Genomic DNA, 23,439 nt, shown 5'->3' on the forward strand with positions numbered 1-23,439 from the left:
AAATTTGTTCTAAAAAATTAGTTTTAAAAAATTGCATTTTTAATTTATTAAAATTTCTTCAAGTTTATTTTTTTTATAATTTTTTTTTGCTATAATTTATTGGTTAAAAAAAATTAAAACAATTGTCAAGTGATAGCTAAATTTAATGTCATTAAGCAATTTTTTACTTGCAATTCTCAATTAAATTGCAAGTAAAAAAAATGAAAATAAAGTTAGACATCTAAAAATTTTTAGAATTTTTTTTTATTGAAAAAATTATTACAAAACAATTAAAAAAAATTTTTATTGGTGAAAAACTAGAAAAACTGATGAACTTAAATAATTTTTCATGAATATTTCATGAATATTAAATAAAAATTATTTCAAAAACTTAAAATATTTTTAATAAACACATTTATTATCATTCAATACATAAAATAATTAATTAATCATGTATTTAATAATGTATTTTTATAATATTAAATTGATATTCAACACTAATAATAGATCATTTTTTTCACAATGTTATCTTCTTTGATATTTTTATCAATTAAATGAGTTTTATTATTCATAAATTATTTCTTCATAGCTATAGGCAATTTAAAATTATTATCAATGTATACATTATAACTGTCACTTGATGTGTGGATCAAAAAATATTTATTTAATTTTTTTATTTAATAAACTAAAAGTTATTTAAATAATACTTGCAATTATTATAATAATTGGTATAATTTAAAAAACGATAAGATTTCTATAATTATATAAACAAATGAAAAAAATTCAACGCGTATTTGTTTGTGTTACTCCGATCAATAAACTTTTTAGATACTTGTCATTCTTAATAAACAATTTTTTATTAGAGTATCATATAAAACTAAATTTAAGAATATACCTTGCCGCCCGATCAAATTTTTCTTTTAATAGTCAATTGTCGCGTGCCCGGTGCTCAAAATATTTTCTTAACACGATATCTTCCGTCATACATACCATACAAGCCACACAGAAAAAATGCGTTGTAATAAATAAATAAGCCGTTATGCTGCACGCGCGATTGATTAATTTTTCATCATTAGATCGTGATAATTTGGAAAATTATATTTTATGTCTTGTAGAACGAATTTTTTTGACGAATTTCAAATACGGTGAGCTATGTATTGAATATTGAATTATTTCCGATTGATAAAATGTTGAAGATCCTGTGATTATATGCTGAATTTTTCGGGAAGCATATGGTGCGTTTTTTATCTGTAAAAAAAATATAAATATATATTATTAATTCAAAATTTTGAAAAATTAGAATTTTGTTTTTTTTAAAATTAATTTTTGTTTTTTCAAAAATTAATTTTAAACATAATTTCAAATTTGGAATAATATTTAAATAGTGAAGAAATAAATTAATTATTATCGACAACAATTGATATGAATTTTATAAATTTTACCTTTGAATAAAACAGACTTAAGCTTTCGTCGATCACGGAATTTACTTCTTCACAAGTATCACGGCAGATTGATAATGAGATTAAAGTTGTGAATTGTCTTCACTTGAAGCGTCACTAGAATTATTTGAAGGCTTTAGGAAGCGTATTCACGAAGAAATTCACAGCATCCAACCACAAAAACACAGGTGCATATTTAGAGAATGATGATTTACGATGTAATGTGAGTTTGAGTTATTCAACATTGATATCAATCTTGAGTAGTTATACCTATTAGTGAAAATATAATCTATATTATTAAGAGAATAAGAAAAATATGATAAAATGGGTAAGTAAATTAAGTGAAAAATTAACAGTATGATTAATGATAAATTTTTTCTTACCTTGCAGACGGAAGATGCTGATGGTTTGTCAAAATAAGAAGATATTTTTAATTGAACAATTTTGAAACGACAAAAGAAATTATTTTTAAGGAAGTACTATTTTAAAAATTAAATAATAGTAACTTAAAAGTTTTAAAATAATTTATAGTGGCTACTAAATAATTTGAATCAATATATTCATATTTGTTATAAATATATTAAATATAATAGCGAAATGAGCGGCTGAATTTTTAGAGAACATTTCTACTCGCTGTTTGAACGATTGTTGCTGACCCGGGGAATTAAACATTTTTATATACTTCCCCGGTGAAGACAGTCAGTGTCGTATATATCAGGTTTAGTAAAAAATGTTGTACTTTAAACTCAAAAAATTACCCTTTGAAAACAGTTTTAATTTATACGACACTGTTCAAAGGTAGAGAAAGGGTTAAAAAATTGTTGAAAAATTAGCATCTATCCATTCACAATTTCGCACGTAACATATACGAGCTAGTAATATTTTATGATTGGTTCTGTTGTCATCTAGATTTCATACACTTCTCTATAAGCCAACCGGAAAGCTTCACATAGCTGTAATAAGCCGACGTGTCCTGTATATCGATCGATCATTTTAACTTTTACTAACTTCATTTGAAACGGATAGTGTAGAGAATATATCTTAGTTCTCTATTTTTAAATCGTTCTAGTTTGGCCATATGATAATTGTAAAAAGTATTGATTAATTTTTAGACGTATAATACATTTTGTCCTATATTTCTTCTCTACAAGAACTGAAATATAAAAATAAATAGCAAAATTTATTTACAATTCAACAATTATTAAACTTGAATTTATAAGTCAAACTTTCGGCAATCATTTTGGCAGCTAAATTCTGAGCTACTGCTTAAATAAAAAATTAATGATAAAATTTCTGAAATATTATAAAAAGTGCGAAAGAGCTTGGTACTGTTCCAAAGAAGCATACGTGTCCTTTAAGCCGATCGATCGTCGTAAGCTTCATGTGTACCTTGATGAAGCATGCATGTATCCCAGTTTTTTCTTTCTAGTTCATATGCATAATATTTATTTCGACAAGTATTGATTTAGAGACATACTCCTTGGAATAGATTGTTTTGTTTATATAATCTTTGATAGTTTCAGCTTGATACGTATCGTTGTCGGTGAAGTACCTCAAGAATTTTTTCTCAAATCGTTCGTTTATTTCAAACACAGCAAAAACGAATTTATCCACGATCAGCATATCAATTTTTACATTGGGTTCTTCAATTATACAATTTTCTTCGTCTGTCATTAAAGGCTCAATCGTCGCAGTGATTTGACGAAGTTCATCTAACGCGTTGATCACTTCTTGTTCAAATTTGTGATTTTTTACTGGCGAATCAATTGCTATAAGCTTTTGAATTGCCTTCCAGCCATATTTAGCCACTTTTCTCGGAGTTTTTGGATTTAATTGCGAAGAAGAAAGCGTAATTGATAAAATCAATAACACGTATAATGAAGCGCTGAATTTAATTTTTAAATTCATTTTTTGAATAAATTTAATCACCTTTTTCTGTATTTTGGATTTTTTACTCGAGTTTAAAAAAAAAAACTCTGAGTTTTCAAAGTGCTCACTAGACAATCTAATCAGAGCTTGCTTGCTTTTATACAAAAATTGTGTCCTTTGTTCACCTTGAAGACAGTTATGTTAAAAATCAAAATTAACAACGTCTTAAACTATATTGTTATTATTGTAAATATAATCAATAATTTTAAATATTTTTAAGAGACTGAATTGTTTCTCCAAACTTATATTCCTCTTTCTTGATATTTTAAGTATAATTTTCGATTACTGAATATTGTAATTATTTTAGTTAAATATAATTATTTTCTACGACTGTACTTACAGTATTAAAACTTATTTTACATTTCGAAAAAGCCATTTTGCCATTATTTTATAGATTTGAAGATTAGACAAATGGACTATGACTCATACATATGAGTCATGCACACATCTAATGGATGCAAAGAAAAATGACAAGACGCAAGTACGAATTTATATAGAAAAAATTTTAATAACTATAACAGATAATCTATATTATTAAGAGAATAAGCAAAATTTTTTTGCCAGTTTATTTATATCATAAAATGGGTATTTATGATTAAATTTGGTATCGTTAGAAAGATCTTGACCTGGAGTTTTGCCTTTTCAAGGTTTCATATCATTCTCACCAATAGTCAATTTATGATGATAAGTATTTATGCTGAATTCGAAAATGTTATGTCTCTAGATTTATAATTAAGAAATGACCTTGTATCTTGTGAACTATTGATATTTTTAAAGATATAAGCCTTCTATCCAAATTCGATGACTTTTATCAAAGCTTCAGGGTTTATTTCTCCAGAAACCGGTGTACTTGTAAATGCCAACAGTGCGCACACCATCACACCAATTTGTCGCTTTAAAATCATTTTTTATTAAAATTTTTATGAATTATATCTATTTACACCAAATATTTACGCATTACACAATTTTTTGTTTTCAATTTATTCAGGCCTTTGACAAATTCTACGGCGTTGAAGTTCTGTTACAAGTGTCTTGTGTCAGCTATGTTGATACATAATGACGTTACCAGAAATATAATCAGATGGGAATCCCATGTGAACATCACATCCATGTTTTAGCTCACTCTACTGTAGAGATCTGAAATATGAACGTGTTTAATTAAAGCTCAAGTACAGTCTTATATAAAAATATATCTTCAAGATACTTATTCAAATTTTACTAGAATTTGTCTACTATTTACTAGAATTAAAAAAAAAACATTGACATGTAGAAATTTTAAAAAATGAAAAATGCAATTTTTTAAAAATAATTTTTTGGAACAAATTTTTATGCTAAATAAAATAAACAAAATTGTCAAGTGACTGCTAACTTTAATGTCATTTATATTAAAAAGAAGAAAAACTGTCAAATGTTTATGAAAATTAAGTTAGCCGGCATCTAAAAATTTTTAGAATTTTTTTTATTGATAAAATTATTTTGTAAAAAATTTGAAAAACTAAAAGTGCAATTTAAAAAAAAATTTTTTTAGTTCTAATTTAATAAATAAAGACTAACTTTATTATTTATTATTAGAAAATATTTTTTAAATTTATTTTAGCATTGTTCATGGAATATATTATTAATAATAGTTTTAATAATAAAAAAAAAAAAAATAAATAAAATAAATAAATGTCAACAATGTAAATAACCGAGAATGAAGTTATAAATAATACCATGCGCAAACTGATATAACTCTAACTATATTTCTTTCATTCTTCCAATCTCCATCTGATGAGTTTATTTTCTGCAGACTGCAGATCTAATGCGCAAAGCCGTTTGACTCATAAGATAGTTAGCAGTAAATAAAAAAAAATTTTTAAATTAAATGCTGATTTAACAATTTAAAAGTTATCAGCCACGTGACTAGACATATGTTACAAGACTTAAAAGCCATGAATCTTTTGTCTCATATTTACTAATAAAACACGCTTTGTAGTTTTCTCAGAGAATTCAAGATCACTCATAACATACGAACATACCTACCACAAGTAGAATATAATAATAAAAGAAAAGAGCAAGAGTGGGAATGTGGAAGTGGAAACATAACATAAAACATCAGCTCCGTCAGCTGACTAGTTGACACTACCAAAAGCGCCAGCAGTTGGTGAAAAAAAAAGTCTTGACACTTGACTAGGATTCGATGATTTGTAGATTTTTGAATCCATTTATCAGCGCGCGCTCTTGACAATGTATTTAGCTTACATTTTGTTAATAATTTACACAACTGGTGTTGTTAATAGTGGTCAAAATAAATTACAATGCAAGGACGAAGCTGGCAATGATGTCGACTGGTAATTATTCATCTATTTTATTCATTTATAATTTTTTCAAAATAGTTTTATTATTTTTATAATATTTAAGTTAGCTGACGTTTTTAATTTTTTTTTCATTTATTAAATTAGAACTTAAAATAATCTGAAAATTAACTTAGCAGATAGTTGATAATTTTAAGGATTTTTGTGACAAATAAATTATGGCAAAAAAAAATTTATAAAAAAAATTGACATTTAGAAATTTTAAAAAACTTCAAATGCAATTTTTTAAAAATAATTTTTTGGAGCAAATTTATTTGTTTAAAAAATTTTTTAAATTGACAGCTGACGGCTAACTTCAGTATCATCGTAAAATAATATTTTAAAAATTATACTTAAAGTCTTTTTTTCAATAAAAAAAATTATAAAAATTTTTAGATGCCAGCTAACTTAATTTTCAATATTTTTTTTAAACCTTTTTTTTCTTTTGACAGGTATGTTCTGTATAAAGTACCAAAAACTTCTGAAAGTAGTGATCCAATTATCAGAAAGGGTCTAGCATATCTTTATATAACAAGTGATACAGTTGCTAATGGATGGCAATTATCGAAAAAAGAAATCGGATCCAAGGATTCGGTGCCAGGAAAAACTCTATCTTCATTGTACAAAGATGTGAGGATAACAATAAGTTTTAAATATTCTTTTTTTGAAGATAAATTTTTAAGAATAATAAGAATTTTTTCTTACAAATTTCAAGATTTAAAAAACGTCAAAAATTTTATCTAAAAAAATAAATTTTAATTAATTAGAATTTTCTCAGTGTTTTATAAATATTAATTTGTTAATTATTTCTGGACATAGTTATATTTTTATTTAAATTACACAAACAATATGCTTATGCAGTATCAAAAAATAGCATGCTTGAATTTGAATGAAAAGCATTTAAAATATCAATTTTATTTTTGTAAATTAAATTTTTTCGATGCGGTTTTTTAATAATTTTAAAATCCAGGACAATATTAATTAATTCTATTAAAATCTATAAATAAAACCCGGGTATGTGTTGAATAATTAAACCGCTTCGAATATTAAAACTAATATTTTTTTATTATTAAATTCCCCGTATTTTTAACTGTAATGAAATGATTGCTTTTTGATAAATATTAAAAAATCTGTACAACCTACACTTCTCACAAAAATTAAGGGAGCAGAAAAAAAATCCAAATTTTTGGGGGATTTTCAACAGGCTGTAACTTATACAAAAATGGTCGTACAGCAAAACAAAAAAAAGCAAATTGTAGCTCTAAGTGTTTTGTTTTTGGATCTGAGTTTGAAAATTTTTTTTTGAAAATATTTTTCGAGTAATCATAAGAAAACCACCGAAAAAAAAATTTTCGAAATTTTTTTGGTTTTTTTTTAATCTACGGACGTGGAAAAATTTTTTCGACTCAACCTCCATATGGACCGGATAGCTTGTTTATTCAGATTTAATTTCGTTTTTTTAAAATCTCGATACGAGCATTTCTCGCTGAGATATCGATGTTTGAATGGAAAAAGATCATTTTGTCTTTGATTACCAATATCTCAGCAACCAATGATTGCACAGAAATTTTGAGGTTGGTTTTAAAAACTTGAATAAATTCTCTACAAGGATTGGCAATTGAATTTTGAAAAAAATTTTTTTCAATCATTACATGAATTTGAAAAAGCATCCAAAAAGGGCTTTTTGTCGTTTTTGGAAAATCAAGCGCCCAATCAAAAATATTGCGGAAACCACTGACGTTAAGTGTGCCTCTTACTGTTCAATATACCCACAAAAACCCTACAAAGTTTCAATTCAATCCAGCCAACCGTTTTTTTTTCCCACTTGATCGAATTTTTGAAAAAATTAAAGGAGCAAGAATTTCGCTCTGAAAATGTCATAATTTTTATCAAAAATGAAAAAATTTTCGTTACGAGCTAACGTTCGTAAATTGGGATAATTCTGGCGCAATCGGCGCTTCAGGATATCCCAGACGTGCTCGATAGGGTTAAGATCAGGGCTTACCGCTGGATGCCTTAACAACGTTATGTCGTGTCTTTGGAAAAACCGACGGGTGACGTTTGCTGTGTGAGGCCGGGCATTGTCTTGCATAAAAATAAAACCTCTAGTTTGCTGCCGTAGAGGCAAGACAACAGGTCGTAAGATCTGATTAATGTAACGCGTAGCGTTTAGATTTTCGTGGACGATTACCAAAGGAGTTCGTGAAAATCTCGAAACTCCTCCCCAAACCATCACCGACTCTCCGTTGTAAGCAGCTACCGGTCGAGTGAAGTTACGTGAAAAACGCTCTCCCTGACGGCGCCAAACTCGGGGTCTTCGGTCATTTCTAAACAGGCATACCCGACACTCATCAGAAAACAAAACATTGTTCCATTGCCTTACGGTCCAATGAACATGTTGACGAGCGTAAGCCAGACGGTTTCGGCGATGTATGGGTGATAACATCGGTACTCGGGCGGCACTTCTTGATCGCACTCCAGTCTCACGGAGACGATTTCGAACCGTTTGAACTGAAATGTTCCGCGGTTGTTGTTGTCGTCGTCGTCGTTGTTGTTGCTGTTGTTGTTGTTGTTGTCGACGGTTCGGAAAATTTCGGGCGACAACGTTCGCAGGAACGAAAGGTTCTTGACGAACGCGCCGAACGATCGCTCGGTCATCACGAGGATTTGTTGCGCGACGACGACCTTGGCCAACTCGTCGTTGGTAACCACCGGTTTCCAAATACCGATTGTATGCGCGAGATACGACAGATGAACTAACGTCCATACGATCCCCGACTTGTCGGTAATTGTACCCTTCTTCCACTAGAGTCACTATCTGAGCGACTTGTGGCGCGGATAAATGCCGCCTAGGCATTATGAAAAAAAATAAAAAGAAAACTAAAGTTTGCAAAAACTCAGTTAATTTGCTTTTCTAAAAATTAAAAAATACGGTAGTTTTGAGAAAAACTGTTGATTGGCTCGATTACCAAGAAAGCAGGTTAGTTTTAAGAAAAACTGTTTTTTTTTAGACACTGTTGGAATTCGCACGAAAAAATTATTGTCCCAATATTCGTAGAACGAATATTCGACTTGCCTTGGGGGTATCAACTTTTAATTTATTCAATTAATTTGTGACTAGGAAACTTAAAGTGCGGAAGAGTAAAATCGGTGAGAAAGTGAGTCGCTACATTTTTTTTGATTTGGGCCAATTGAAAAAAATTAAAAAAAATTTTTTTTTTTTCTCAAAAATTTTCGATTTTTTTTTTTTTTTCCTTAAATTTTTCAAGTCACTAATACAGAATTGAGAGAAAAATGAAAAAAATTTTTTTCATTTTTGATAAAAATTATGACATTTTCAGAGCGAAATTCTTGCTCCTTTAATTTTTTCAAAAATTCGATCAAGTGGGAAAAAAAACGGTTGGCTGGATTGAATTGAAACTTTGTAGGGTTTTTGTGGGTATATTGAACAGTAAGAGGCACACTTAACGTCAGTGGTTTCCGCAATATTTTTGATTGGGCGCTTGATTTTCCAAAAAACGACAAAAAGCCCTTTTTTGGATGCTTTTTCAAATTCATGTAATGATTGAAAAAAAATTTTTTTTTCAAAATTCAATTGCCAATCCTTGTAGAGAATTTATTCAAGTTTTTAAAACCAACCTCAAAATTTCTGTGCAATCATTGGTTGCTGAGATATTGGTAATCAAAGACAAAATGATCTTTTTCCATTTAAACATCGATATCTCAGCGAGAAATGCTCGTATCGAGATTTTAAAAAAACGAAATTAAATCTGAATAAACAAGCTATCCGGTCCATATGGAGGTTGAGTCGAAAAAATTTTTTCCACGTCCGTAGATTAAAAAAAAAAACAAAAAAAATTTCGAAAATTTTTTTTTCGGTGGTTTTCTTATGATTACTCGAAAAATATTTTCAAACTCAGATCCAAAAACAAAACACTTAGAGCTACAATTTGCTTTTTTTTGTTTTGCTGTACGACCATTTTTGTATAAGTTACAGCCTGTTGAAAATCCCCCAAAAATTTGGATTTTTTTTCTGCTCCCTTAATTTTTGTGAGAAGTGTAGATAAAAATTACAGCTTAATTAAATTATCAAAGTTATTTTTAATTGATTGATGTTATCACCATCGCATTAGTAATTTGTGAGCCATTAGACAATAAATGTTTTATTAACTTAATTACACATAAAAATATATCATACTGGAGATTTCTCCAGAAATATAGACTAAAAGTTGTTTTAATTGAAAATTATCAAATATTAATTACTTATATGTGTACCAAATAAACTTTGATAAATTTATAGCAGCAATTATAGAAAATTATTGGCTTTGGTTACAAGTTATGTTAAAAAATCAATACTGACTAGAATATTAAAGGGGTGTTCTGGTCTAAAAGCATGAATTTCAGATAATTTTTTGGTGCCGTAAAAAAAAGCAATCGATATTTTTATTATAAATAATTTATTAACAATTTAAGAATACAGAACAAAATAAAAAAATTTTTAAATTCAAAAAATTAATAGCTGATGAAGTGGTGGGGTCTAAAAAAATTTGCACGTGACCATACCCACGATTCCAACCCTTCTAGCAATCTGAAATAAAAAAATAAAAAAGATTATTAGTCTAGAGTAATGTTGCTATGGCCGGAATGACGGAAAAGTTGAAAAAAAAAAAATTTTTTTTTACAAAACGGCAATTGCCTGAAAATAAGAGAAAAAAAATTACTTTTTCGAATTTTTAAAAAATAGTAAAAATTGAAATTTAGAGATGACTATAGTTTCAATCATAGCGACATTACTCTAGATTGATAATCTTTTTTATTTTTTCATTTCAGATTGCTAGGAGGGTTGGAATCGTGGGTATGGTCACGTGCTAATTTTTTGAGACCCTCACTTCATCAGCTGCTAATTTTTTGAATTTAAAAATTTTTTAATTTTGAAATTCATGCTTCTAGACCAGAATACCGTTTTATTACGTTAATAAAACTAATATATAATTTATTTATTTAGGATTTGGCGCCAGATATATTATGGATTTTATACAATGATCAAGCACCAAATAAAAATCAAAGTACAGTTAGATACGGACATACCAAAGGTGTATTGATGACTGATAACACTCGCGGCTTTTGGCTGATTCACAGTGTACCAAATTATCCACCTGTGCCTAAAACTGGAACGGAAAATAAATCCCGAAAATCGAAACACTCGGAACACAGAGAAGCTGGAGATGATGATACTAATGATGATCATAATAATGACGGTAACATGAATATGGATGTTGATAATGATGATATCCATAATGATGTGCCCGATGGTGAGTATGCGTATCCCAAGTCTGGACAATTATATGGACAGAGCTTCCTGTGTATATCAATGGTCTCCAACCAGATGAACGCTGTTGGTCTACAGTTAATGTACAATCAGATAATGACATATCGGTACAATTTGCCCGAAATAATGCTCAACGAATACCCGAGCCTCGTTAATGCCTCCAAACATGTACGGCCCAAAAAGGCCCCTTACTTTCATAAAGAAGAATTAGTTTCTGCAGGAGGACAAGAATTTATTTCATTTGCTAAATCTGACAAGTGGCAGAAAGGTAGTTCATGAATTTTATTAACAGCTTGCTTAGTATTAATTAAAAATAATTATTTAAATACATATTCATAACTCTTGAGGGTTTGAATATTAAGAAGCGATTTATTTTATAAATTATTCATACGTCAATTTTATATTAAATTACTCCAAGATTAATTTGATAGTTTATAAACTTTATTTAATTATTTCAAATTACAATTTGACTTTATGGAAATTTTTTTTTAAATCAATTTTTATACATTATATAAATTTAAAAAAAATTATTTTAAATTGTTATTAGTTAGTCTTTATATAAAAATTTTTTAAGTAAATTTTAAGGTAAAAAATTCAGTATTTTCAAGTATTATTTCAAGAATCAATTTTTTAATTAATTATCACGGAAGCGATTTTTTAAAAGAAGAGTCATATTTAAAAATATAGTTTTAACAGTGAGAAAAATTGATAATAATTAAAAAAAAAAATTTTTGTAAAGTCATTTAAATGAAGTTTAACGGGAAGATAAAAACTGTATGATCCATGAATTTAAATACTTAGTCCTAGAAATTTAAAAAGTAATAAAAAACAATTTATAACTCTCAAGACTATGAATATCAAAAAGTAATTAATTTATACTGTTATTAATCGACATAGAATAGTAAGTTGCAAAATTTATTAGTCACTAAAATGAGCATAAACTTGAATATTAAACTTAACTTGTTGAATATTCAGACATTAAAATAGAATTTCTGATCTATGACAAATAATCCCATAAAAAATAATGACTAATATTAAAATAATTCTTTTAGAGTTATATGACGACTTGATAGCACCAGAGCTAAAATCGAATTTATTAGCAGAGACATGGCTGAATGGACGTGGAAAACTGCCTTCTGAATGCAATGGATCCAAGTAATAATAACAATTATTATCGAGACTGTTATTGAAATGTCATGGCTTTGTTACAGTAATTAATCCTGGACAATATTTACTTTTTCACTCCAGGGTACAGAACGTGCAATCGATAGTATTAAATACAGCGAATGTAGACTTCAAAAGCTCACGGGATCATTCCAAATGGGCTGTAACGCAGACCAACAAAAAGAATCGTAATTGGGTTTGCATTGGTGACATCAATAGAGCGGTAAATTATTATTGGATTGTTGCTAATCGCTATTAATATACACAAGTTGAAACAATATTGAAAAAAAAAAAAAAAAAAAAAAAAAAAAAAAAAAAAGAATTAAATTGTTACGACAGATCAATTATCCTTGTTACAGAACACTCAATTCAATCGAGGCGGTGGTGCGGTTTGCGTTAATTTGCCGCAGCTGTGGACTAATTATCGCGGCAGTGTTAACGAGGTAGAGCCGTGCCCGAAAAAGAAAAAAGGATTTTTTGGTAGAATTGCAGACTCTGTTTTTTCATGGTTCAGTTGAAAAATCAAATTAATTGTTGCAATATTTTATTTTATTTATATTCAAATTCTTATATAAGGTATAAGAAATACTATTTTAATAATAATTAATATTTAATAACTAATAGTTTAATAATAATAATAACATTAATAATAATAATTGTTTTCATTATTACTATTATCACTGTGAAAATAATATAATACAAATACAGAATGATTGAAATTTTATATTTATTGAGATAAAAATTCGTAGGGAAGAAAAAACTGGAACGCAATATATAATATTTAACCGATTCAAATTTTTTTTGTTCTTTTTTTTTATCATTTTCTGTTATGTTATTTTTGTTTCTCTTTAAATTTCATATGTTGACATCAACCAATTTTATCGAGTAGCGTTTGTCATATGTATTTTGTAGTAGTATTAGTATTAGTATAGTAGGAAGACTGCAACACCGTTGTTTGGCATTTATATCTATTGCATTTTAGCTGTCGCAAGTACCAGCACTATTACTAGTACGAACCGTCAAATAATAATCTATACGGATGGGCACTTGACGGTTTATGACATAATCAATATACGCTTTATGATATTACAGGTGAGTCCAAAATAATTATTATGATTATAATAATAGTTATGATCAATAATTATAAATATCTTGTGTGACGCGAAACATTTTCTCTTTATTACATATAAAGATTGATTATCATTTTTAAATTACAGATCTATCCTATTTAGCATCGTATATTTACATCAAAATTTTTTATTCCATTTAATTGTTAAATTTTAAAAGTAGTTTTTTTTTTTTGGCTTTTCTTTTCATTTTTTTTTAAATATTTTTTATAAACACGAGGAGTTGATGTGACGCAACATTAATAAAATTGGTAATAAAATCAATAAATAAACATATCTACATATTTATATACAAATATATAGATATATTTTATTTAATGAGTAAGAATGATGAAAATTGTTAACCATTAATATGTTTGTTTTATTTTTATAGATGAGTTTATTTGTTGCGATGCCGCATAAATTCGTTTCGCTTGATTCGTGAAATTATTTAATTTGTAAATAAATAAATAAATAAATAAATATATATTTATTTGTTCACCATATTAATGGGTACATTACGGTTTATTCGATCAATTGGATACATCTAAAAATTTAAATCACTTTGACTAGCTTCAAGTATTAATTCCATGTATTCGTTATTTTATTATTTATTTTTTGTGAAATATTTGTTTTGTTATCCGTTAACTTTGATAATTCCTTTCAACTCCATTTTAAAAGCATTCATATAGATATTGACAGACAGACAGACAGACAGACAGACTCACTCACATATCCCATTGACACAATTTTACATTGATAAAATCGGATTGTTTTCTATCTAGATTATGAACAATTTAACTGATGAGTTTGAATTGTTTGTTGTTGAACAAAACGCTTGTGTTAATGTGTACGTGATTCATTGAACAAAATCTTACGCTCCCAACTGTGATTAATTTTTTATTTTTTATTCGACTTTTTTATAGTGTTTTGTAACTGCCGTGTTTTTCAGATATTTTCACACTTTAATAATATTTCAATTCATTCTTGCGCTCTTTTTTTTTCTTTATACTTCTATTATTAAATTTAGATTTGTCTGTAATAATATTAATTTATTATTACGATTATTTTTATTTATTAATCTAGTGTAATATAAATTATAAATTTATTATTATACAATTCAAGTCTCATCTTTTTCTATATATATATATATATAATAAATAAATTGTATGGTAGTTTCTATGATACACGTACATTAAATTAGTGCTTTAGTTCGTACATTAGATAAATTACGAGTGTGAAACGTGCTTACAATAAATTTTAAATCCATTTCTTTACTGATTTTGTTTTACGATGCATACTGAACTATCAATGTACAAACAGAGCTCTTGGCATCGTACAAGAGGAGTTTTATAAAACATAAATAACAGTAGAATAATATTTACTTTTAATTATAAATTTTTTTTTTCTATTACTTTTATCTGCAAATCGATAAAATATTGTCGCCGTGAATCGACACGTTCTGGAATTAATTTACGTTACTATTATTATTATTAATTTTTTTTTCTTTTTTTCACAATTACGTTTACCACACTTTTTTTTTTTTTTTTTTTTTTTTTTTGTTCTAATTATGTATTTTTATTTGTTAATGACGTCGTTGTATTGTGAAAGGCAGTCGACACATGATTGAATCACACAATAAAAAACTCTTGCCAATTGTTGGGGGCGTGAGAAATTTCATTGACGAGTGAGTCATCCACTCAATTATTTTCATCAGTGCTTATTAATTTATAAATTTTATTGCAAATATAGCTATATCGTTATAAATTCCGTAATTGAGTACAGGTGCACTCAGACCAATTTAGTAAAATATTATCAATCGGCATCATAAATCACAATTATGATCATCATCATAATATAAATTTTTACGTATTGACAAGACTATCGTAATTATCATTATTATTTATTCAGTACCATCAATTTACGTTAATAGTTACGACAATTAATAATAATAATAATAATAATAATTATTATTATTATTACTATTATTTATAATGATCAAGGTCAAAGCGGCAATGTAGTTTGCGTATACCGACAACATAGTGCACTCAAAATATCATCAGCATACATAATATTCACTCGTCAATTAACACACAAATGGAGATTAATGACACTGTTAGAATTAAGAAATGGATAAATTCATCAGGGGCAACCTTTTTTTTCTTCTCTAATTATTTCCTTTCTTCTTTTTTATTTCTTCATTAGATAAATACTGCTATTAACGTTTTCTTCTCTGGCTGATGGCAATGGCAATCAATCGATTATCCTGTCACAGTCCTTGTACTCATTTTTAAAGGGGGTAGACATTATAGTTTGTTATTTGCGAATTCAGGCATTTCTTGGTCCCGAACACGAACCGTTAATCGTGTTTAAATAATTAATAGTGCAGTTCACACTTTCCTGCTTATCCTCGTTTTTTTTCTCAATTATCAATTTTTTATCTGTTTCTATTTATTACAATAATAATAATTATTATTTTTTTTTAATTTTCAAGCGTTAAGTAAATTATCACTTATATTAATTTCTAATCTAAATTATTATTCGTGCAAAATGAAGACAATTTTATTTTGGCAGTATATATATTTACAGTGCGTAAAAATGAATTAAAGTCTACCGTAAAGTATTATTATAAATAAATAGTCTATCACACAATACTTAACAATGTGATATTTGTATTGTGATAAAATAATAATACCTACTATTATCATCGTTATTATAATTATTAAAATGATGAATATAAATATTAAATATAATATTTACAAAAAAAGCACTAGCATACTATTAAAATATCTACTGTGCTGGGTATTAAATCCAGCATTGTTAGACTCATTTTGAGCTCCATTTGCGTCGTTATTATCAACCGCTTGTACGTGTTCAACAATTGGCGATAGTCGATCAACGGGTTCGAATTCGCGATTATTAATTGGCGCACTTGAATCATCATTAGTGTCATCAGAGTCGCCGTCAAAAGACTTATCATTAACGTGGATTTTAACAACCGCGTCGACGGGATACGCACCACCGGCTTCACTGGAGGATGAGGGTTGAGTTCCAGATCCATTTTGCCCGGGGCTCTCAGTGGTTTCAGTAGTGCTGGGCTCTTCGCATTTGGAACACAGAACAATCCCCTCTTCCTCGGTGGTGCGATCATCGTCCTCGTAGCCGAAGCAAATCAAATCCGGCTGCTCGTCGTGAGTCATAATATCACAGTGTATGCAGCGATCGTCGGTGGAAATCTGCTGGGCGGCGTAGCACTCTTGGCACCTCAGAGCACGTTCTTCCTCGAGGTACCTCCCGGTCTGATTGACCGACTTACGTGGACGGTAGGAGCAGTCCCGTGATTCCATATCGCACTGCATGCAGAGAAGTAAATTAGATTTGCTTCCAGGATGGGAGTTGTAACCATTACAAGTTCCCAATTGACGATGTGGATCGTTTTCATTGTCGCTCTCGCTGTCAAATAAACGCTGACTGGGACTGCCTATTGATAATCCACAGGGTGTCGTCGGAGCGGTCATTGTACCTTCCATATATCGCCTGATGTGCTCCATTTTAGTATCGCCGCGTTCTTTACGCGGCCAGATTTCTCGTTAAATGATGCTCTCGCGATTACGCTCCGTGTCCTCGATACTTGAGGTCGAACTTGCTCCACATATCTGCATCTCTATTTCCGCAAGTCTGTGCTCCACTGCCCACTGTTGTTGATTTAACTTGTCGCTCATCGCTGCGTTCTCCGTTTCCAGGCATATCAAACGCTCTCTCAGTCGTTTTATCTCAGCAAGTAACGCCGCGTGACTGCTAACACCCAACAGCGGTGTCATTGCACCCTCAGATACTAATTGTGTCATACTATTGCAAGTCATACCTATTTTTAAAAAAATACAAATATATATTCATAGAATGTTTGATAAAAACTTTTACAATCACTTCTAAATTTTTTGCTGATTCATTCATATTTAATTTTTTGCCAAGTGTCATGTAATGTACATGGAACTTTTTTAAAACTTTCAGATAACATTATTATTCGGTTCAATTCTTTTTTTATCGAGTTTGTACTTTTTATGATAAGAACTCTATTAAAAATAACTATTCAAATTTTTATTAGTTTATTATTATTGTAGTTAATGTAAAAGAGTTTAAATTGCCAATCCGCTACTAAATGGAAACTATTTACATAATAAAATAAGATTGACATCTGGAGCAAGTTTTTTACAATAAAATAGAATAAGGATTTTTAAAATAAAATTATTTTAGCTACTGTTATTTGTTAAAGGGCACCATTAGTGTTAAATTTTCAAAAAATTTTTTTTTTTGTATTTTGTATAAATTTATACTTCTAAAAATAACACTAAAAATTTAACTATATCGCCACAGATGCCTAAAGGGCGTATAATAAAAATTCTATTTTTTTTCCAAGTCCAAAAAAAATTTTTTTTTAGAAATCGGTGTATTTTTTCATAAAATGTGCAGAAATGCAAAAAAAAAAATTTTCTTCAAACTAAAAATTTTTTTGGACTTGGAAAAAAAAAATAGAATTTTTATTATACGCCCTTATGGCATCAGCAACACGATATATCTTAAATAGTTCTTGAGTTTTTCAAATTTACTGTAGTTATTATTTAATTACAAATCATCCAATCGGATTGTTTAAAAATATTTTTTAGTACATAATTTTCTGCAAGATTCTCCAGTTTTTTAATTGCATAAAAAATTTTAATTTTTACTTGCCAAAAATCATCACAATTTTTATTTTTTTTTTTTCTGTAACAGTTAGGTATATTGAAGATTTTTTATTTAAAAAAAAAAAAAAAAAAAAATTCAATAATTTTCTTGTGAAAAATTTATAAAAATTATTTATTTATTTTTTTTTTTTTTTTTGAAAAGTTACACTAGTGATGCCCCTTTTACAATATTGCACAATAGCTAGCAGTGTATACTTTTGGATTAACCAACTTTAGCCATTACTAGTACCCCGGCACTGACTTAATAAAATATTAATGAATCACAAGTAATACATGGATACAGAGAAGGAAAAAAAAAAGGTGTATTTAAATGTAATTTTTATTTTTTGGTAAACTGCTGACGCACTCACCAGAATGGGTCGATTGCCGGCCTATCGACGGCTGCGTCGTCGTTGAGTGTGGAACTCGTGCAGTTTGGTCTTCACTACTGCGAGCACTACTGGTAGCACTCACTGGACTATCAGCAGCAGTCCGTGTCCTATCCGCCGCAGCGGCTGTTCCAATAGTATTAGTATCAACAGCTGTATCAACTCCAGCACGTAAGCCGTGAAGAGATGAAGCGGTGATAGGACTAGGACTTGGTGAAAATAAAGAACGCGGAGTACGTAACTCATTGGGTGTTAACCACATATCTTCGAGGGTAATCCGTCCCTCGGATTCTACCAAACCTGGGGTACTTTGGCTTCTTCCCATCGCCGCTGCACAGTAATTTAAAAAAGAGTTATCTGCTAATAAAAGTGTGATTAATTTATGATGCAGAGCAAATGTTTACCTAAGGTAAAAGTTAAATTTATTTAATACAATACCTTTTTCAAGTGGCGCTCGCTTGTATTTTTCAAGCCTTTTTACCGCGATAGCCTCAAGCCGCACCCTCGCTGCTGGATACTCCTTCAACACGTCCCACATGTCTTTCTTGCTCAGCACAAAGAGGTCGGAATAACCGACAGACCTTACACTGGCTGTTCGTCGATTACCTGCGATAATGTAGCCATTTATCGGTTATCGGGAGATGTTCATCAAGCTTATAACATATCACGAGCATTCTAATATTTATAACAATAATATTAATAATAAGAATTTTAATACTATAAATAATAAATTTGAGTTTTTGCCTTTTTTTTTATAATATTTTATATACTCATCATTAAAATTTAGATCATTTCTGTTTTTTTTTAGAATTAAAAAAAAATTTTTTTAAACTTCTTAATACCTAAAGATAAATAATATAAATTTTTATGCCGGAATTTATATTAAATTTTGCTGTAATATCTTTTATTTTATTTAAAATAAATAAAATTTTTTTAAATTATGCCAGAAAATAACATTAGCTTTAAGAAATTTGTGGTATCAATGAAATCTTCGGTAAAGTTTCAAAATGGGCCGAATTCTTCTATTAATTATAAAGTTGTGAATGTTTGAAAAATTATTTGATTTTTATAAAAATCAAAATTTTTTCAAATTTACAATTTATAATTGCTAACTAAATTCTTTCAATTTTATATTAAAATTAATGTACTTTCTTCAATTTATATTATTTTAATTTTTTCTTAAAATATTTTTTTTTTATTTTTTGACTGTATTTAAAATCAGTAAAAATATAAAAAATAATTAATTTTATATATCTCTAAATAACTAATTAAATAAATTACAATTCTCACTATTAAATCTATAATATACGCCCTAATTTATTTTTATATTTATCCTTAATCTATAAAATGTCTTTGCTTACAATAACTCTTTTTAAATATCAAAGATGTGATATTCTTCCCAATAATAAGCATTTAATATATTCAAAAGTGTTTAAATATATATGAAAACTTTATCCCAAGTACACTAGCGGACTACTAAGTAGGACTTATGTTTACGTACTCTACTTGCAAGTGCGGTACCTTTACTCCGTAGAATAAGCGGAGCCAAAACAACGTAATGTAATATGCAAGGTGCATTAACCCGACAGTAAACGGCTGATAGTTCATATGCAACTGTTTGTAAGATTTGCTGTTGTTTTAATCTTCAAGTGGTTTAAAAACACAAATATGTTAATTTTAATTTTACAAAGTTGAGAACTGTTAGTCAAGATTTAAATTTTCGCTCTACGGCTTAACTTTTGAACATTATGGCGCGATGCACTATCGTGTTTTTGGATTTTATATATTTATAAGATAATTTATACTTTTAATTTATTTTATAGCAAAAATTCTTAAAATTATATATTTAGACAGTTCAACTTGAAATATAACTCAAATTTAGTAAATAAATTGTCTTTAAATTTAATTTATTGAATTGTTAATAATTAGATACTGGCAACGCGCAAAAACCATATAAGATACATTCAAAAGATCTTGGTTCGATTCCCGGTGGCATTAAAATTTATAATATTAATTTCTTTAATATTATAATTCATAAATTAATGAATTTGTTAAATAATATTATCAAAAGCACGGAAAGTAAATTTATTTTTAAGCTAATAATTTTTAAAAGACGCTTTTAATTATTTAAATATCAAAATTTTAGCGGGGTTGCAAGTCAATGCCTAAAAAATGAAAACTAAAATCTGTCGGTTATTACAGAAGGTAAATTTAAGCTATGAGGTAAAACCGCAAGCTCTAAAAATTTTTATTCACTGAATTTTGATCAGTTTTTATCAAAAGTCGCTCAGCTTTGTCATTTAATCAAACGGTTACAAATTGTTGGAGTGTTTTAAAATAAAATAGATTTATAGTTTTTTTTTTTTTTTTTTTTTTTTTTTTAAATACAAATCACGTATTAAAGAGAATTTCAATTTATCCTTTAAACGGTATAAATTGTATTTACAAAAAAAAAATGTATTACTGTTATTTAATTAAAACGGGTTTACAAAGATTAAATTTTTTGAGCTTAAAAATTTATTTATACTTTAGAGTGTTTCTGACGGAAATGCAAGTGATATTGTTTTCATAAAAAATCAAATGGAAAATATTTTTATATCTCTCAAGTATAAAAAAAAGACAAGCATTCAATAACTGTAAAAAACAAAGCTTTTAATAAAGGAAGTTCTATTTCGACGGTAGGAATTATATTCTCAGAATAGAGATATATACAAGTATGTTTTTAAAATAATATTTCGACGTAGAAACTTTTCCGAATAAATTTAAATATTAAAATAACTAAAAGCATCTTGTATTATACTAGACTTAAACTTTAAAAATACCTATTTTAACTTCATACAAAAGTTACTGTATTATGGCTCAAAGAATGATCCTTTAGAAATTTATTGATGAGCGTATAATATATCAATAATAATTATATTGACGGCAGAAGAACATATATGTCGATATTATCGGACACAAGCAAGAAAATGAGGATGCTTTTGAGATAATTTATATAATAGACATTAGATAGATGTACATATACAATAGGGTCATGATATTTTCTCTACCAATATTTTTGTCTGCATGAATAAATGTTTGCCTGGAGGATTTTAAGAGTCTTAAGAGAATTATTTTTTAAATATTTTAAAAATTAAAAAAATTTTTTTTAATCTATAACTTTAAAAAAGATAAAAAAAAAATTTATTTTCTAGAATAAAAAAATTAAAACTTTTTTCCTTTGGCCATAAATTAACTCATAAAATTTTTATAGCAAACATTTGTTCATGTAAACTTAAAAAAAAATACCACATCCTTAATATAGATATATTTGTTACTAAATATAGACATATTGTATACATAAACAATGTATATGCAAATGGACGTTACGGAAATGACTTCTTGACATCGAAATGTCGATACTCTTGAAAATTAAACACTTTGAATGGCAGACACGAGAGGTAGTATCTCGCATCATCGCTCATCAGATCCTCACCTTGCTTGGAATAATCCCGATCAGTTATCGATATACCATGTCCAGCCAGCGTAAGCCAGAATATGGAACATCGATTACAATATTGTTATTATAAACGTATATTTTCAATTATTTTTCCGCAGCGTCAATATTACTTTTTCATTAGTTCTCTATAAAATAATTGAAATGCCCAACTCTACTCATAGCAAATGCATCATATAATGTATAAAAATATATATACACTTATATATCTGTGTCAATATATAAACATATATACTTCAGACTCTACATCATACGTACGATATATAAAAATAAAATATAACTACAAAGATAAATGTACAAAAAAAGCTTTCTCTTAAGTGTATATGTATATATTTATATATATAATGTATACTTGTATCATTAAGTTGCACATACAAATTTTTTATAATAATTAAAAATACAAATATGACTACTTATTTATTATTTTAAATGCTACGTATAGTAGAGTTAAATATGTAAGACAAAATATGTGAGCCAAAGTATAATAGAGTGTGGTGCAAATCAATTTTAATATAATAAAATAAAATAATTATTTAACCGCAGGCATTTAATTAATTAATTTATTTTTTTATTTTTTATTATCATAAATATAAATAAAAATATCAATATTTTTAAATGCCTTTGGTAAATGTGTAAAAAATATTTATAGGTTAGTATAAAAATTAGCGTGTTTAATTTTGTTCGAGAGTATATGCAGAGTTTTAATTATAAGTAGAACAGGGGAAGTAAAAAAATATATTTGCGGTATAAGTTGATCCGAACAAAAACAGTTTCACTGTAAAAAAATCGTGCCAAGTCCACGTTCATAAGACTATTAAGAAAAAAAAATTTTATTTCTTTACAAAAAGATATAAAATAAAAAATTAAAAAATCCAAGTAACCGATATGGTTGTATATGATTTTCGAAAATTAAAAAAAAATTTTTGTAAATTTAAAAATTAAAAGAAACAATTTGGGAACGTATTTAGTGTGCGTAGTTACGAAATATTTCACTTTTTATGAAATTCCTAAATTGTATCTACTAGGACACTTAAAAAAAAATTGAAGTACACAATAACGCACACCAAGTACGTTCCAAAATTGTTTCTTTTAATTTTTAAATTTACAAAAATTTTTTTTTAATTTTCGAAAATCATATACAACCATATCGGTTACTTGGATTTTTTAATTTTTTATTTTATATCTTTTTGTAAAGAAATAAAATTTTTTTTTCTTAATAGTCTTATGAACGTGGACTTGGCACGATTTTTTTACAGTGAAACTGTTTTTGTTCGGATTTCAGTTTTTTTTGTAATTATAATAAAAATTGACAATTTTAATTTAATACATTTCCAGTGGCAAACTATCCCCTTTAAGCTATAGTCATGTAAAAGTTATTCTTGCGCCGCCTGGCGTGTGTAATTGCAAGCTGTCAAATATCTTTTTTCACTGTAGTTTCCCATCTATTATAAGATTAGCATGCATCGTTATATTATTTAGTCTCTGGCCGTCCGCTTTTTACATAAGAAAAAAGTTAAAATCTAAAAATCTGGGTCGCTATAGTTTGTGCTGATT

General features: G+C 27.9%; 3 protein-coding genes and 1 long non-coding RNA gene across 9 annotated transcripts in view; 1 reads left to right on the forward strand and 3 right to left on the reverse strand.

Moving 5' to 3' along the window:
* Positions 1–501: 501 nt before the first annotated feature.
* Positions 502–5,337, reverse strand: LOC141536541 (uncharacterized). The gene is made up of 4 exons (XR_012480740.1): positions 5,060–5,337; positions 1,802–4,484; positions 1,422–1,688; positions 502–1,227 (listed from the first exon to the last, which is right to left on the reverse strand). It is a non-coding gene; the product is annotated as an uncharacterized LOC141536541 (long non-coding RNA).
* A 118-nt stretch (positions 5,338–5,455) lies between these two features.
* Positions 5,456–12,829, forward strand: Dnaseii (deoxyribonuclease II). The gene is made up of 6 exons (XM_074257139.1): positions 5,456–5,677; positions 6,133–6,310; positions 10,686–11,277; positions 12,062–12,164; positions 12,258–12,396; positions 12,533–12,829. The coding sequence occupies exons 1-6, from the start codon at positions 5,574–5,576 to the stop codon at positions 12,689–12,691; spliced, it is 1,275 nt and encodes a 424-aa protein (XP_074113240.1). The 5' UTR covers positions 5,456–5,573; the 3' UTR covers positions 12,692–12,829.
* A 208-nt stretch (positions 12,830–13,037) lies between these two features.
* LOC141536540 (uncharacterized) lies at positions 13,038–16,981 on the reverse strand. The gene has a single exon (XM_074257140.1). It carries the CDS (start codon positions 16,828–16,830, stop codon positions 16,036–16,038), a length of 795 nt encoding a protein of 264 aa, XP_074113241.1. The 5' UTR covers positions 16,831–16,981; the 3' UTR covers positions 13,038–16,035.
* LOC141536538 (uncharacterized) overlaps positions 16,870–23,439 on the reverse strand; it is a 29,578-nt gene continuing 23,008 nt past the window's right edge. For 2 of the 6 annotated variants that reach the window (XM_074257137.1, XM_074257136.1), the window contains exons 12-14: positions 18,828–18,980; positions 18,372–18,749; positions 16,870–17,144 (exon numbers count right to left, since the gene is read on the reverse strand). In XM_074257137.1, the coding sequence (XP_074113238.1) occupies positions 16,870–17,144; positions 18,372–18,749; positions 18,828–18,980 (806 nt within the window). Of the gene's footprint in view, positions 17,145–18,371; positions 18,750–18,827; positions 18,996–23,439 lie in introns of all 6 variants that reach the window. The other 4 variants (XM_074257135.1, XM_074257132.1, XM_074257138.1 and 1 more) reach the window with 3 other exon arrangements.

This window comes from Cotesia typhae, unplaced genomic scaffold (assembly GCF_013202065.1).
Source record: "Cotesia typhae breed Kobodo isofemale line unplaced genomic scaffold, CoteBio_Ctyphae scaffold_152, whole genome shotgun sequence".
NCBI lineage: Eukaryota > Metazoa > Arthropoda > Insecta > Hymenoptera > Braconidae > Cotesia > Cotesia typhae.

Bases quoted from the DNA above. Each gene is read 5' to 3' on its own strand.
- Dnaseii (XM_074257139.1), top strand. From the start codon at position 5,574: ATGTATTTAGCTTACATTTTGTTAATAATTTACACAACTGGTGTTGTT. The intron at 11,278-12,061 runs GTAGTTCATGAA...TAATTCTTTTAG, and splicing joins ATCTGACAAGTGGCAGAAAG to AGTTATATGACGACTTGATA. The intron at 12,397-12,532 runs GTAAATTATTAT...TCCTTGTTACAG, and splicing joins TTGGTGACATCAATAGAGCG to AACACTCAATTCAATCGAGG.
- LOC141536540 (XM_074257140.1), bottom strand. From the start codon at position 16,830: ATGGAGCACATCAGGCGATATATGGAAGGTACAATGACCGCTCCGACG.